The sequence below is a fragment of the Girardinichthys multiradiatus genome, chromosome 23 (genome assembly GCF_021462225.1).
Source record: "Girardinichthys multiradiatus isolate DD_20200921_A chromosome 23, DD_fGirMul_XY1, whole genome shotgun sequence".
In the NCBI taxonomy this organism is placed as follows: Eukaryota; Metazoa; Chordata; class Actinopteri; order Cyprinodontiformes; family Goodeidae; genus Girardinichthys; species Girardinichthys multiradiatus.
The window spans coordinates 10,499,100-10,516,771 of NC_061815.1; the positions used below are offsets into that span (position 1 = coordinate 10,499,100).

Genomic DNA, 17,672 nt, shown 5'->3' on the forward strand with positions numbered 1-17,672 from the left:
CCTATCACTTCCGCTTTTTGTAATCAGATTTCCACTAAACTATTCAGTAAAAAAAACATGGACACACAAAATAGGTGAAAAATGTAGATTTACTTATTTCTTTATACATTTTACTATTAGATACAATCAACGAAGAAGGTGTAGGTTGCTTTCCTAACAGTCCTGCTATTTATGATGGCAAATGAAGTGGAACTTTACTCTTATTTATTGTATCATACAATGTACACTTAGAAAACTAAAATCCTTTAGCCTTTAATGGTTATATCAATCCCCACATAAAACCTGGCATTTTCTACCAAAGCATTTGTTCACCTTACAAATGGACAGATTGAAACACGTCAAGCACATTCCTGTCAGCATTCCACAGAGAAAGTGATTCAGCTGCAAGATACGATGAAAAGACAAGCAGCTTCCAGGAGTTGACTCTTATCCTACTGCAGAGGCTGTTTCAGGTCAAACAATCCTGTTCCACCTCTGACTACCTTTCCCACGACCAAGCAGGCTGAGGGAGATGCCAGCTGATCATGTGACCCTGAGTAAGAATTAAAAAAATAGTTAGTGATGAAAGGAAAAAACAAAACAAAACAGAGGGTCTGATTTTACTATATCAGGATGAGAAACCAAACATGTATCAATTTCTGTAAGACGCAGTATTTTACTGAATGTACTGTGGTTAAAACACACTAATGAAAGAATGTTATGGACATGCACTAGGAGAGGAGTCATTTTCACTTGTGTAGCGAAGTCTAATGAGACTCCAGATCCACAGGAAATAGAGTGAAAAATAACTGTCTCAAAGCGGTTTTATTTTCAAACTCATTGTACGGTTAGATTTCTCTTCAGCGACTGAGCTTTCCTTCTGTTTACTTCGCTTTGTAAAGGAATTTTCATGAATTATTGACCCAAATCAAAACTGTTCAAATCTATTAAGTAATATAATTCAATTACTTACAGAAAGTACTCGTTCTGCACAGTTTCTTTCAGAAAAAGTACTTTCAGTCTGCATTTATTTTTAATTACAACTGCACAGTGTGACGGGCCAAAATGGACAAAACTAAATAAATATATCAAAAAATAAATGTAAATTCACCATGAAATAAATAAATGTACCATTTATCAGCATCTACAACAGCTACAACAAGATTTAATTTCCCTTTGGGATTAATAAAGTATTTTTGAATTTGAATTAAATTTATTTTTTTAATACGTTATTAAAAATTAAATGTACCATTAAATTATGAGCTGCACAATTAAAGAACCTTTTTTATTAAAAGTATTTTTTGATAAATTCATTTGAAAATAAATAAATATTTTCACTCTTACACTTATTTATTTCATGGCTCCCTGCAGCAGTGTCTTCATTACTTCATTAAATAATTGAATGAATTCAGGATTAGGGCGGCTCCTCGACAGACTCTGATGTCCGATTGGCTGCTACACACTGCAAGTCAAGGAAGCTTCTTCCACAAGTCTGAGTTTAATGTCATCGCAGGAAAGAGCTGAAATACCTCCAATAACTTCAAGAAATTGTTAAGCAAAGGGGTGAAATGACCCATTTTTTAATCCTTAGCATTTTTCTCCATTTCTCACCCAGCATGGTGGCCTGCTTGAGGAATTTGTAGCTGGTCTCGAAGGTCATCTGCTGCAGAGGTGACGAGTTTGACATGATGGCGTGCCGGTTTAAAGGCTTGTAGATGCCTTCAAAACACATGTAATCTGCCACCAGTGACAGATGCCTGGGGTCAACCTCGATACCTGGAGACAGTCAGAGATACGCAGTTACTATCAGTTCTTCTGACAGTCGTGGGCTCTAAGAGTTCCTACATATTTTGTTGAAATGTCTATGCTTTTCCAGACTGAAATTTCCAGATTTCTGTTCATATTAAGCCCATTTTTTATGATAAATACTAACACTACTAGTCAACAGTTTAGACACACGTTTGTCATTCATTGACTTACATACATCGTTGATCCATACTCAAGCAAAATTATGAAGCAAAATATATGGGATTTTGTAGCAAAGACATAATAGTAAAATAACTCCAAACATCTTTTAAAGATTTAGACTCTTCAAAATAGCCGCTCTTCGTTTTGGCTACTGCTTTGCACACTTCTTGCATTCTCTGGATGAGCTTCACCAAGTAGTCACCTGGAATAGTTTTCCAAGTCTTTAAGGAGTTCCCAGATGTAGGAATAAAATAAAGACAATGCATTGAATGAGAAGGTGTGTCCAAACCTTTGACTGGTAGAGTATGTTCATGATAAATCTGACGTCTGTTAGTGTATGTTCACTACGGGTGGTGGGGTCAATCTATACTCGATCCAGATGAGAAAATACTTCATTCAACTCCTTTTCAACCATGTGTGTTTCAGAGCAGGTGTGTGTACCATAGACTGCAAAGACATCTTTGATCTCCTTCTCTATGACTTTCAGAGCCACCTCAATCCCATAGGTGCTGGCCATGGCATGGACCTCATTGGAGTAAAGCTTGTTGATGTCCAGGATCTGGAGAAACAAGGTGATCGTGTGACAACTAAACATATCCATGTGAAGAAATACAACAACTAGAACAACTGTTTTGGATTTAAGCCAGTCAAGGCTCCAGATGTCAGCTGTAGTTAGGACATAAGGAGTCTTCTGAAGTAAAAGGCTAAACTGTGCTTTTCAAGTCTTGAATGAAGCTTGAACATTACTGGTCTCATTGTAAATACTACCACTAATCAGATCTTAGCTGATGATATTCTAAATAATTAATAAAGGTTGAGAAAGATGTCTGAAAAAAACTGCTAACTTGTTTTCCCAGTTAGCAAAGCTTTACAGTCTGTTATCAAGGATCAACAGAACATGCCACTAATAAATCAATCTGATTTAGCCATAATTTCAAGTTTTTTCATAACCACTTTTAAACAAAAAATAGACATTTATGCCTCGGCCTAAACAAGTAACAGACCTTTGCTGTATAATCTGTGTCATTACTCACTGTAAGAGTGATTAAACCCAAGTGTGGCATAAATTATGTAAAAAACCTCAAGTGTATTTTAGGTTGCACTGAAACAGGCTGACGTACATCGCTGTACTTGAAGATTTCATGCATGTTGATGCCCTCTGTGTTGAGAACCGTCTGTTTTTCCCCAGACATGGTTGTGGTTTCACTCAGCAGGCACCGTGTCAGACCCCTGGTCTCCATGATGACTGCGTTTTGGGCCAGGGTCGACAGGACCGAGGTCAGGTCGAAGTGCACGCTGCTCACAGGTAAGTTCAGCTCCACCTGTGAGGACGAGAAGGGCAACGGTCAGTTGGAATGAATAATCATTTACATACTAAACCTCATTTTATTCACAGCTTTGCTAACCCTGGAATTTATGACATGCAATGAAAGAGCTAAAGAGACACATGGATTTTAAGGGAACAGCACCGAAGCTCAAAATGACTTACAAACTAAAACAACGGAAAAACCAAACTTTGTTTCTCGCACAAAAAAAGTCTCTGCAATTGTTTTGTGTAATATTGTGCAGAACTTCAAAGGACACAATGTTGTCACACATTTTCTTGGATGTGTACAGCACCTAAGCCACAGCAGACCCAACTTCCATTATTCTAGAAATAAACACCCCACAGCAGTCCATGACTGAATACGATCTCCTGCTGAAAGCCTCTGATGTCCAGAAACCCAGACTTGTAGAGCACCTATATTCTGGCTTTGGAGCACAGTGTTTTGCGACTTAAACGCCATTCATCCCATAAAATAAGATGGCTGATCCAAGGAATCCTCACTATCACCACCATCTCTTCACATGCTGTAATGATCTTGTGTTGGTTTATTGTTCCATACAGACAATCAGCAATTAATCCTCCACATAGTCCAGATTCATACAAAGCCATCCTCCTGAGAACCTCTGAACTCACTCACAATTAATCCTCCGTCCTGTCAAATAAGCAGGCAAGCATACAGTTTTATTACATAATATATATTAGTATGGTATCTGCTCAATGCTGCGTTTGAGTTGTCTTGGAAGTCAGAGCTCCTATGCTCAGACACATTTATATACTGATGTATATCAGAAAACGTTTAGCGATAAAATTCCAGTGATTGGTATGAATGAGTAACGCTCAATAAAACCTGATCTGGGATTTCTGGGTTACCAAAGCAGAAACATGGGAACCATCTCAATTATTCTTTATACTTCAAAGTTTTCCAGATGTGTTGTTTTAGAAGAACAGCTCAACCTTTTCCCTAAAGCCTGATCAGAATTATTTTAATTAAGATTTTTTATGCTCATTTACTACTTCATGTTGTACAGAAAAATCTGGAGCTTAAAACTAAATGTTTCCTCATACTGTTCAAGTGATGAGGAAACGTTTCGCTTTACTTGTTCTCTCTTCCGAACACGGCTGTTCTGTAACTCACAAAACTGTTACCAATATTTGAAAGCAGATCCAAACTCACCTCACACCAGAGTTCTTCCTGCTGATCGAAGGAATATTTCTGTATGGCCGGGTTTGATAACAGAACCGAATTCACTCTCATATGGAACGAGGAGTCTTCTCCTTTCCCCGTTTTGGCTCGCTTCTTCCTCGTGTCCACACTAACTTCTGTGAGCTCAGGCTGGGACTCCTCCATGGTGTTTAACTTGCTGTTCTCCTCAGCCTCCTCATCCCCCTGATCATCTCCTGCATCATCGCCTTCATCCTCATCTTCGCTTTCATAGTCTACCTGCAGACACAGGCAGGTCAGCAATGTCAGCTTTAACGTTCAAGACTTCTGGAACCCCGGGATTTTTGTTACCTACCTAAGAGGATAGCCTAGCTAATTACCCACTAATATCAGCTCGGTTACGTCAAAACAGTCTATGCAGTCTATCCAACTGTGTGTCTTTGGTCTCAGTCCTATCGAACTGTTTTCTTGTCCAATTTCTTGCTCCATAAAACTGGTTCCACTCTGTGTTCCCAGGTTTTAATGATGCATTACATTTTTCACCTTAGCTTGATGAGTTTCAGTGATTTCCTTAGTTAGTTGCAGAGAAAACACGTGCAGAGTCTTACATGTCATCAAGTTCTAGAGGCCTCATTTTGTCTTTTATTATCATTATTTAGAGGCGAGGTGATGTATGAAATTGCACCACTTCCTGTGAACAGCGGCCATTAGAGACATAGAAAACAATTAACACACTGCAGAACAAAGACGGTAGACAATACTAGTAGGTTCAAACCTTGTTAGGAGAAAACCACAAGCCAAACAATAAAGGTGTTGGTTAGTGAGGACTAATGGCATAACTGTTCTATAAACTCATGTTTGAGGCAAACTGCAGAGAACATTGTGGTCTGGTGTTAATAAAACAAAAAAAATGTTGTGTGTTCTGTTTAAATCCAGCATCACACCAGGAAAGTCCTTTAGTCCGCTTGTTTGGTCTGGACCAAAAACAGCCTTTATTGTTTTTGTTTGGTGCCGTTTGCTTCCACATTGCACTTTTTTGCAAGGAAACCATTACTTGTAAACAAAGCCATGCGGGTGACAATCATTGCTCCCATTGGACAGCAATGACGGGGACGGGTCAGAGCACAGGCCCGGAAACAAAACATCTGTAGACATGCTGCATGCAGCACTTCTGTTCTGCTTATTTGTGCCATTATTACAGCTGCAATATTATTGTGAGACTCAAGAGCAGCTCATTCAACACAGATTTTGCGAAGTTCTATTTATAATTTTGGAACGGTGTCGGAGAATGCATGTACCTGTCCCACAACATGCCAGTAGCGTAGCTAAGCAACATACACCATATCTGGCACAGAAACTAGTGTCCACCTAAATATTCATGGAAACAAAAGATTTAAGGAGAATTTAATATTTTTTTATTTCCTGTCATATCATGTATAACGTGCAGTAACACTAGATCCTAAAACTAATCTCAACCTCATTTAAATGTCAGCAGAAGACAGAACCTTTTGTCTTCATATTTATTTATTTATTGTGGGGTGTGTAACTTATCAAATGAGTCATTTTGTAAATCTTTGCTCAATTCTTGATCACGTACTTTACTTTCAAGAGGTTTGATTCTTACCAAACTTAATTTGGTAACTTAATGTGGCTCAGTAGGAAGAGTAGTTGTCTTGCAATCAGAAGGTTGTGGGTTCGATTCCAGCTTCCTCCTGCCATAGGTTGATGTGTCCCTGGGCAAGGTACTTAACCTCAAGTTGCCTACCGATCTGCGTATCGGTGTATGAATGTGTGAGCGTTAGTGAGTGTGATTGGGTGAATGTGGCTCTAGTGTAAAGCGCTTTGAGCGGTCTGTATGACTGGAAAGTATGGAAGCAAATAGTTACCATATTTCAAATGAAAAAGCATTTCAGAAATGTGGCTGCATTGTTTGACTCATAAATGAAATTAGTTATCAATAATCCTATTTGCATTTTAATTTTCTTCTTCAAGACTGCTCATTCTTTCACTTAATTAAAATGAAAAAGACATTTGAGATTTATTTTTCAAAATGTACCCCAGCAAATAGATACCAAAATTCAATTTGAAATGTAAAATTTGAAAATGAAAAAGCATTTCCAGACATTGTTGTTCCATGCATTAAGAACTCCATGAAAGACTGACTGAACTATTTAGACCATTTCAAGGCATGTAAAAACAACAAATAATTGATGGAAAAACTGGGAGCAAAACTTTATGTCCCCCACTAAAATTAGCTTAAAAAAATGCAAAGTTTTAATAACATTTTTTAATTTGAAAAGAAAAATCTGTCTTTGGTGGTTTCTTTAAATTGAGAGACCTAATTAAATTCTACTGACCCACACCCACAAAAGGCAGAGAGCCCACAGAACCAAAACCAAACCCACCAAGAGACCGGTCCACCCCGAGATCAACCCCCGACAGCCCGCCCCCCAAACTAACTTCTGTCTTACCTCCTCTTCCTGTTTGCTCTTTCTCTTGGCGTCTGATGCATCAGCGTCTCCTTCTTCCCCCTGGTCATCCACAGTCTCTTGTTCTCCCTCAGCTTCTCCATCATCTAACTGCAGAAGGTTAAAAGGACGTATTTTAAAGCTTTTAATGAAGGAAAAGAAAAGTTCAAATACTAAAAAACACAGATGGAGAACACCGGACCCCTGCTGTCCCAGGCCCATCCAGGTCTTTATCCCTAGAGGTGGTTTTTCTTGTCTCCACGGCAATGGAGGCTAGTTTGGCGGTGCGTTTTTTAATGGCTTCCAGGAGGAGACGGAAGAACCTGAAAATAGATAGGGGGTAGGTGACAGAAATGGTTAAAGACAAATAACATGTTAGGTCCCAATGCTTCCTGACATATGAACACACACACACACACACACTCACACACACACACACACACACCTTGTTTCCATATAGCGAAGAATCTGATGGGGAGTTAACAGCTTGTCGTCACGGTAACGTTTCGGAGGCAGGAAGTGAAAGGTGACTTTAAAAGATCGCAGTTTTTGATAACTTTCAATTCGAAGTGTCTCAACCACGTCCACCTTCTGCAGCACCTGCACACACACACACCCACGCACACACACTTGTATTTTTTAAACACGTTAGGACAGTGCAGTGACTCCCATTTATTTTAAGAACTCCAGTTGTTCCTAACCCTGATATTACCCTAACCTTAACCAATACTATTATCCATAACTAAGTCTAATTTGAACCCAAACTTAATGCATACGTTAGTCCTAAGCATATAAATGAGGACTGAGTTTTGGTCACCACAAGGTTCACTGGTCTTCAGTAGCTAAGTGTTTGTACCAGAGAAATTGCACACACAGCTGTGGCGAGTTTGTGGCTACATTTACTGATTAGTTACAATTTTTGGATTCAGTTCTGCAATAGGCAAATACTAAAAAATGAATTAGACCATGACATTTAGGAACAGGAAGAGGATAAGGCGGAGACACACTAAAAGAGAAACGAACAGTAGAGAAAGATGAGTGAAGCCACATATAATAGAGAAAGAAACCAAAAAGAAAAAAGTTATTATTTCTAACCTCAGCCAGGCAGACTCTGGTGAGTTGCTTCCGCAGTGTCTTGGCTCTCTTGAAGGCTTTCTTGGTGTTCAGCACTGGGACACTCATCATGGGGGTTTTAATGTTGGAACTGGCCACCATCAGGATCTCTCTCAGTCTGGAAGGTTGGGCACATATTTATTATGAGAGTAAAATGTGAAAGATAAAGATTGACAGTAATTAAATCAAACTAAAATAAATTAGCTGTCATTTTATTGTATGCCCAATGGTATCAAACAAAACGAGTCTTGTTCCGGAGGCAGCTCTGAAACGGATCCTGGACAAAGTGAAGGACCCTCAAAGACGGCTTAAAACCGTAAGCTGCTTTTAGTTTTTTTTTTCTCTCTTTTATATTTGGTGACGGCAGCGGTGTTCGCCCCCTCTCCCAGTGTAATCGATTGTGTGGTCTGTTCGGCTTACAGTGTTAAGCTGTTTTTAGTTTTGTTAGTTTCTTTTTATACATGGTGACAGCAGCGGTGTCACCAGGTACATTAACAAACCTACCCACCTTTGTCTTCATTCTCTGGACCTTGTGCTGACATATGGCATTGAGTGTAAAGACATAACAATATTCTCTCATAACCCTGTCCTGTCTGACCATTTCTTAATAACCTTTGAGTTTAATTTAACCGAGTACTCCACACCTGAAAGAAAATTTCATCATAGTAGATCATTATCAGACGATGCTGTAACAACCTTTAAAGAATCTGTTCCACTTTTAATTTCCTCATTATCATTGTAAAACACAGTGGAGGGCAATAATTCTGTTTCTGCCCCTTCACAAATTGATTATTTTGTTCATAGTGTTTCTTCATCATTGCGTGATGCATTAGACAATGCAGCCCCCTTGAAAAAGAAGGTAATCATTAATAGGAGGCTAGCTCCTTGGTTTAATTCAGAGCTGCGTACTTTAAAGCACAATGTTAGAAAATTGGAGAGAAAATGGCAATCTACACACCTAGAGGATTCCTACTTAATCTGGAAAAATAGCCTACTGTTGTATAAAAAGACACTTCACCAAGCTAGAATAGCTTATTTCTCATCATTAATAGAAGAGAACAAGAATAATCCTAGGTTTCTCTTTAGTACAGTTGCTAAACTAACACACAGTGTTAGCTCTGTTGAACCATCCATTCCCTTAACTCTCAGCAATCACAACTTTACGGGATTCTTCTTAAATAAAATTGATTCTATTAAAAAGAAAATCTTTGACATATTCCCGAAGATGATTACTTCATCCTCAGCAAGTGAGACAACATTGGAAATAACTGCAGAACCTGATTTGTGTTTGGACTGTTTTGATCCTGTGAAGCTTCCTGAGTTATCAGAAATATTAGCTTCATCTAAACCTTCAACTTGTATGTTAGACCCAATCCCAACCAAATTATTTAAGGAAGTGTTCCCTCTGATTACCAGCCCCATTTTAGATAGGATTAATCTATCTTTAGTAAATGGATATGTACCACAGGCTTTTAAGTGAGCTGTAAATAAACCTTTACTTATGAAACCTTCGCTTGATCGAGATGACTTAATAAATTACAGACCTATATCCAATCTTCCATTCTTATCTAAAATTCTTGAGAAAATTGTTGCTAATCAAATGTGTGTGCATTTACACAGCAATGACCTGTTTGAAGAGTTTCAGTCAGGTTTCAGAGCTCATCATAGCACTGAAACAGCTCTGCTGAAAGTCACTAATGATATTCTTATGGCCTCAGATAATGGACTTGTGTCTGTTCTGGTTCTGTTAGATCTCAGTGCTGCATTTGATACAGTCGACCATAATATTCTCTTAGAAAGGCTGGAATATGTTGTAGGGATCAGGGGAACAGCACTAGGCTGGTTTAAATCTTATCTGTCTGACAGATTCCAGTTTGTTCATGTAAATGATAAATCATCTTCAAACTCCAGGGTTAATTGTGGAGTACCACAGGGCTCAGTACTTGGGCCAATTCTCTTTACTATATATATGCTTCGAATAGATCAAATTATCAGGCAGCATAGGATAAATTTTCACTGTTACGCTGATGATACTCAGCTTTACTTATCCATAAATCTTGATGAGCCCAAACAGTTAGATAGACTACAAGCATGTCTTGAAGACATAAAAACTTGGATGACTTTAAATTTTCTGCTTCTAAATTCAGACAAGACAGAAGTTGTCGTCTTTGGACCGGAGTCTTTAAAAAAGAAACTGCTTAGTCAATCACTTAACCTGGATGGCATTAAATTGACCTCTGATAATAAAGTAAAAAACCTTGGTGTTATTTTTGACCAGGACATGTCATTTAAATCCCATATTAAACAGGTTTCTAGGATTTCCTTCTTTCATCTCCGGAACATTGCCAAAATTAGAAATATCCTATCCAGCAGTCACGCTGAAAAACTAGTTCATGTATTTGTTACTTCAAGGCTGGACTATTATAATTCTTTACTATCAGGATGTCCACAAAATGCAGTTAAAAACCTTCAGCTGATTCAAAATGCTGCAGCAAGAGTTCTGATGAAAATTAAAAAGAGAGATCATATTTCTCCTATTTTAGCTTCCCTTCATTGGCTCCCTGTTAAATCCAGAATAGAATTTAAAATTCTCCTCCTCACATATAAAGCCCTTAATGATCTAGCTCCATCATACATCAGAGATCTGATTGGTCCATATGTTAAGGGGATAAGTCCAGAATATCCTCATTCAGCAAAAGTGGCACATGACTCATTACAATCTTAAGGTTAATGATGTTGTCCTGGTAATGGAGGACTTTCTCCCAAGAAATCAGTGGCTGTTGGGTCGTGTTGTGGAGATGGCGGTTGATAATGAAGTCTTACCAAGAAGAGTGAAGTTGAACATTGGAAAACAGAGATCAGTAAGGAATCATATGTTTTATAAGACATCAGTGATTGAAAGACCGGAGTTCTGTGTTATTGTTGGAAAGTGAATTTTAAAAATGTATAAAGATTTCAACATGACTTTTTAAATTTGGTAGATTTTTGCTGTTATATTTTTAAACATTAAATCATTAAGTCTCAATTTTAAAATTTTGGGATCATGCCTAGTTTTAGTCATTATGTATGCATGACTGATGGCAGAGTAAAAGACCGCAAAGTTGGCGGTTTTGTTAAAGCAGTTAAAATAAATTTGGATTATGTAAATGATTTACTGTTTGTCTGTTTGCATGTAAACTGTGGGATTTCAATTCAATTTTCTGCCTCGCAGTAACACTATGAACAAGAACGTCAAATTGTGAAGGGCAAGAAACAAAATGACTGCCCTCCACTGTGTTTTTCTGTGATAGTGAGGAAATAAAAATGGAACCTAGTCCTAATAGGTTGTTACAGCATTGTCTAATAATGATCTACTATGATAAAATTTTATTTCAGGTGTGGGGTACTTGATTAAATTAAACTCAAAGATTCTTAAAAAATGGTCAGACAGGACAGGGTTATGAGAAAATACTGTGATTTCTTCACACTCCATTCCGTATGTCAGCACAAGGTCCAATCTAAAAATTGAGAATAAGGGCCTGGTGGACAATACAAAACAGAAGTAGTTTTAGTGGTTTGCAATTTGGATAAGAAAAACTAAGGGTGAAATATTCTGATAAATCGGACTGAAAGATGGTTCGTACTCCACCTCCTAGTCCAGTATTTTGAGGAATGTAAAAAAATAAAAATAATAATAATTTAGGGTGATTTGACTAACATAATCTTAACCCTGGTTTCTGTGAGACAAGAATAATCAATCTGATTATCGCAAATAAAGTCAATAACGAGTCTTTAAAGAGACTTATGTTGAATAACCCACATTTAATTGTTTACATTTTCTGTTTAGTCCGAGTCGTATTTACCGCTATGAGATTTTGATGGTTTGTTCCTTTTAGATTCATTTTTTGTCTATTTGATTTTGACCGTGAACAAGACTGTCTTGATGGGGTAATGGGTGCGTAACAGTACAGAAGCTGCAGAGAGCTGTGTTAAACTACGACTCTGCATCCTAGTCCAGCCCCCTGGGCTGTCAGAATTAAGTATATAACAGTATTTAAAGAGGCATTTCTGTTTATGATATGTTCAATCTTTCATTCTGAGATGAGATGATCCGGTAATAGCCTCACTGATGCACATGGGAAGTGGAAGTTGAACATGTGAGCCACTGTAGACTCTGGCTCTGATAGAAAGATGCCAGAATACACAGTGAATCCAAGGTTGTTGCTAAAGGAATGCTGTTTGTTCCATCAAATACTAACCTTAGTGGCAATGACTGTTGCCTATTTCAGATACCCTTCAGGTTGCCAATGCCGATCCCTACCCACAGGCAACAATGGACATGCAAGTATCAGAACTGTTTCAAGGAGAAATGGAAGAAGTTGGCCTGGTCTGATCAATTATGCTATCCAGGAGAGCGCATTGCCTACTTGGGGAACGCATGGCACCAGGATGCACTAGGGGAAGAAGGCAAGCTGGTGGAGGCAATGTTCTGTTTGAAACCTTGGGTTCATTCATCTTTGTAAATTTTACTTTGAAATGTACCACGCACCTAAGCATTAAAGCAGATCATGGACCACAGACCACAGACCATGGAGCAGTCATCTTTTTCTTTTGTATCATTTCCGTCCCTAGAATCTATATGGACGGCAATTGGAGTCCAGCCAGATGACAAAAAATATTATTGACACCCAGAATGTGAATGCATGGTAGTTAAAATTTAAAAGGCTACTAAATACTGCATCCCAGCGGTCATTTACAGATATTGTGATTCCACAGCTCTAGAACAGGTGCAAAAAGCAAACACCAGCTGGGTTTGGGTTGCACTACAGTACAGGTCCTTCTCAAAATATTAGCATATTGTGATAAAGTTAATTATTTTCTATAATGTAATGATGAAAATTTAATATTCATATATTTTAGATTCATTGCACACTAACTGAAATATTTCAGGTCTTTTATTGTCTTAATACGGATGATTTTGGCATACAGCTCATGAAAACCCAAAATTCCTATCTCACAAAATTAGCATATTTCATCCGACCAATAAAAGAAAAGTGTTTTTAATACAAAAAACGTCAACCTTCAAATAATCATGTACAGTTATGCACTCAATACTTGGTCGGGAATCCTTTTGCAGAAATGACTGCTTCAATGCGGCGTGGCATGGAGGCAATCAGCTTGTGGCACTGCTGAGGTCTTATGGAGGCCCAGGATGCTTCGATAGCGGCCTTTAGCTCATCCAGAGTGTTGGGTCTTGAGTCTCTCAACGTTCTCTTCACAATATGCCACAGATTCTCTATGGGGTTCAGGTCAGGAGAGTTGGCAGGCCAATTGAGCACAGTGATACCATGGTCAGTAAACCATTTACCAGTGGTTTTGGCACTGTGAGCAGGTGCCAGGTCGTGCTGAAAAATGAAATCTTCATCTCCATAAAGCTTTTTAGCAGATGGAAGCATGAAGTGCTCCAAAATCTCCTGATAGCTAGCTGCATTGACCCTGCCCTTGATAAAACACAGTGGACCAACACCAGCAGCTGACACGGCACCCCAGACCATCACTGACTGTGGGTACTTGACACTGGACTTCTGGCATTTTGACATTTCCTTCTCCCCAGTCTTCCTCCAGACTCTGGCATCTTGATTTCCGAATGACATGCAGAATTTGCTTTCATCCGAAAAAAGTACTTTGGACCACTGAGCAACAGTCCAGTGCTGATTCTCTGTAGCCCAGGTCAGGCGCTTCTGCCGCTGTTTCTGGTTCAAAAGTGGCTTGACCTGGGGAATGCGGCACCTGTAGCCTATTTCCTGCACACGCCTGTGCACGGTGTCTCTGGATGTTTCTACTTCAGACTCAGTCCACTGCTTCCGCAGGTCCCCCAAGGTCTGGAATCGGCCCTTCTCCACAATCTTCCTCAAGGTCCGGTCACCTCTTCTCCTTGTGCAGCGTTTTCTGCCACACTTTTTCCTTCCCACAGACTTCCCACTGAGGTGCCCTGATACAGCACTCTGGGAACAGCCTATTCGTTCAGAAATGTCTTTCTGTGTCTTATCCTCTTGCTTGAGGGTGTCAATAGTGGCCTTCTGGACAGCAGTCAGGTCGGCAGTCTTACCCATGATTGGGGTTTTGAGTGATGAACCAGGCTGGGAGTTTTAAAGGCCTCAGGAATCTTTTGCAGGTGTTTAGAGTTAACTTGTTGATTCAGATGATTAGGTTCAGAGCTCGTTTAGAGACCCTTTTAATGATATGCTAATTTTGTGAGATAGGAATTTTGGGTTTTCATGAGCTGTATGCCAAAATCATCCGTATTAAGACAATAAAAGACCTGAAATATTTCAGTTAGTGTGCAATGAATCTAAAATATATGAATGTTAAATTTTCATCATGATATTATGGAAAATAATGAACTTTATCACAATATGCTAATATTTTGAGAAGGACCTGTATAAAAAGGTGACAAACAAATCAACGGTTTTGATAAGCTGATCTATATGTTACACTGTGACCTCATGCTTCCACCAATATGTGCAAACAAACATTTTAAAGTATAGGGTTGCTAACAAAGCACCTGATGAGTATGTGAGATATTTAGGGAAGGAAAATTGTTTTTTTCAGCCAATAGACCCTGCTGCAGCTGACTGGCTGTAAGAAGAGACATGAACAAAAAGTACACACACAGCTATAATTATGCAAAACTGCATATTAGTAAACCACTGAACAAACTGAAAATGAATAATAGTCTTGCTGCTATATGGACTAATTTCCAACGTTGGCCCAGCTTTCCAAGCAGCACCAATGACCTGGCTGTTGTTTTCCATGTGCAAACATTAATCTGTAGATCTGGATCTGAGGGGGTTTTACCGAGGGATTCCCAAAGTGACGTTCATCTCTCCTCTGCCAGCAAAGTGGAAGGTGTTGAGGGTCATCTGGGTGGAGGGCTCGCCTATGGACTGAGCGGCCAGCAGACCCACAGCTTCACCCGGGTCACACAGGGAACGCTGCCACTTATAATGGAGCAGCTGGCGCAGTCTGAAAAACACAAAGGAATGACAATTACTTTGCTGAATAGCTTTTCTAATTTTACAGTATATACTCTACTGGCCTAATGAAAAACGCATAAAACTGAACCTACATACGCATTTGTCCTTGGCTAAACAGAACAAACTGGTACTAATTGTTCCCCAGACAAAGTTCCCCTATTTTTAATGTTATTTAATTTTTGAGGGTCTATTTAATCTATTTTATTGGCACTTAGTGTAATGCATAACAATGAAGTGGAAATAAAATGACATGTTTCTAAATGCTTACAAATACACATCTAACAAGCATTTGTATTCAGGCCTTCTGCTGCAGGTGTTTTGGGGTTTGTTTCTGCCAGCTTTCCACATCTAGGTACAGACATCTCTCATCACAAAATAGTTCATGTTCTGGTAGGTTGGAAACTGTCTAAACAACAATATTCAAGTCTTGTCACATAGTCAATGAGATTTAGGTCTGCACTTTAACTGGGCCATTCAAACGTGTAAACATACTTTGATCTAAACCTTTCTATTGTAGCTCTGGCTGTGCGTTTAGAGTCGTTGTCCTGCTGGAAGGTGAACCTTTGCCCCAAACAATAGCTTTTTCCAGAGACTGCTCTGTTTCTATCCACTTGTCTATGAGGAACATGATGCTGCACCACCGTTTTGGTGGTGGGGAGGGTATTTCACAGTGATGTGGAAAGTTAGTTTTCTGCCACACAAGGCATTGTGCATGCATGCTATAATATTCAGTACCGTCGGAGCAGAGCACCTTATTGCATGTTTGCTATGTGACCTATATTGATTGTGAGGGGAGTAGTCCTGCGAACAAGACTTTTTATGGCTTTCTTTTAACAATGGATTCTATTCTTGCCACTGTCTCATAAAGCCCAGATTTGTCCAGGATTAGCTGTGCTGTCAACAGATTCTGCCACCGGAGTTTGGAATCTCTGCAGCCCCTCCAGAGTTACCATGGGCCTCTTGGCTGCTTCTCTGGTCTCTCTATAAAGACATTATAGTGACGACCTGTCTGCTGTGTTCCTTGGTCTTCATAATGTTGTATGTTAAATAACACACATGCTGACTCTGCCCCCTAATTGGCTACCCTTCGATACAACTGAATCCACTGGATGAAACTTTGCGGTACCTGAGTGAAGGGACTGAATACAAATTCATCTTGCACTTTTTTTTTCTGGAAAACCTTTCGAAATATATGCAGAATTTTCCTTCTTTTAAATATTTGGAAGGCATTCTAAGTCCTGGTAGAAGAATCGTTTCCCGTGTTTCTTTTCTATCCACTCAGATGACTTTATTTTATTTTACAACAGACAGCTTTCAGCCCTCGACATTCAGTACCTCTGGGTCTCCATGCAGTGCTCCGTTTGGTTACTTCTGTTCTGAAGGTATTTCTCTGTGATGTTGTGAAAGTTTTCAGACACTGATCCGAAGCAGACATCGGGTCTAAACAAGCCCAGGGAGGGCTCAGGGCAGCGGGACGATCTTCTGCTGTATTTGGCTTTCATGGCCTCATCCAGAGAGTGCCAATCCTCCACTAACTGAGGAGAGAGCAGAATCTAGATGACACCTTGACTCAGGCAGACACATAGACCACCACAGTGCTTCTGTCGATGCAGAAGTTAGAGAAAAACAGAATTTTATGTGCATTTGTACCTGCAGCAATGCAGGATCTTGGTTATAAAATCGCTCTGTTGTTTGGTTGGCCTCTCTTAGTTTTGCCAACTTCTTCTGGGAAAACAGTAAAAAGGCTCCTGGCACAAAACACAAAAGTGTGTACTCACATTACTCATCACAAAAACAGCATTGAAGTACATGGAATAAAAAAAAAAAAAACAGCAAGTTAGACAGCAAAGACTAAAGCTAGGTTTATAAATGACGCATTAAACAGTCACGCAACCGTGACATCTCTGCCCTTGAACGTGGGCTTCGTGCACTGTCGGCGCTTGGTTTTGCACCTCCGAATGTTAGGAACTTGGTACACACCGCAGCGCTCCATTCAGAATGAACAACGTTGGAGGTGCAAACATTTGCTGCACAAATAAATCACGTCATGAAGAGCAGAAAAAGACAACAACATAATGTGAGTTACAAATGTAGATTGTATGCATTAACAGTGTTTTTACAGCTTTTTTGTTAAGAGTCTGAAATTGTATCTAGGTACAATTTACATCCTTTACAAAACAGCCAAAAGATGTTTTCTTCTTCATTGTTTTACTCTTATTAATCTGAAACTTTGCATGAAACAGAATCACGTTGATAAAAAATAATGTTTTCGACAGTGCGTGCAGCCATTTCGGGTGTGTGACGTCAAGCGTTTCTTTTCTTTTACAACATTTCCACTGGTTATGTAGCATACTGCCCCCTCTGTTTCCAGGGAATATTGCAGCAACGTCAAGCATAAACGGCCTACAGCGCTTCTTCAGACTCGCGCCATCAGCGGAGTCCAGCCCGTTACCCTGAAGCGCGACTATAACAGAACCTTAAACCCAAACTTTGTTTTGTACCTCTCCGAGCACATGCCATCTCTCTCTTTGCTTTCCAGCGCTGAATGGTTGCAAAATGCCGAGTTGCAGTGTGAGGGTCCAAATTAGCCAGAACATTGTCCAGGTCCTGAGACCTCCTGATGACCTGATGACAAAAGG

At 39.4% G+C, this 17,672-nt stretch overlaps 1 protein-coding gene and 1 long non-coding RNA gene across 2 annotated transcripts in view; one reads left to right on the plus strand and one right to left on the minus strand.

The window, feature by feature from the left end:
- Positions 1–71: 71 nt before the first annotated feature.
- Positions 72–17,672, minus strand: part of polr1a (RNA polymerase I subunit A) — a 39,107-nt gene continuing 21,506 nt past the window's right edge. Inside the window, exons 25-37 of the mRNA XM_047353941.1 lie at positions 17,535–17,658; positions 16,684–16,781; positions 16,369–16,568; positions 14,855–15,022; positions 8,000–8,135; positions 7,350–7,504; positions 7,107–7,227; positions 6,908–7,015; positions 4,449–4,715; positions 3,069–3,269; positions 2,389–2,506; positions 1,591–1,755; positions 72–532 (exon numbers count right to left, since the gene is read on the minus strand). Coding sequence (XP_047209897.1) covers positions 432–532; positions 1,591–1,755; positions 2,389–2,506; positions 3,069–3,269; positions 4,449–4,715; positions 6,908–7,015; positions 7,107–7,227; positions 7,350–7,504; positions 8,000–8,135; positions 14,855–15,022; positions 16,369–16,568; positions 16,684–16,781; positions 17,535–17,658 — 1,962 coding nt within the window. The 3' untranslated portion in view covers positions 72–431. The remainder of the gene's footprint in view (positions 533–1,590; positions 1,756–2,388; positions 2,507–3,068; positions 3,270–4,448; positions 4,716–6,907; positions 7,016–7,106; positions 7,228–7,349; positions 7,505–7,999; positions 8,136–14,854; positions 15,023–16,368; positions 16,569–16,683; positions 16,782–17,534; positions 17,659–17,672) is intronic.
- LOC124860548 lies at positions 8,143–12,581 on the plus strand. Its single transcript, XR_007036384.1, has 2 exons — positions 8,143–8,333; positions 12,286–12,581. It is a non-coding gene; the product is annotated as an uncharacterized LOC124860548 (long non-coding RNA).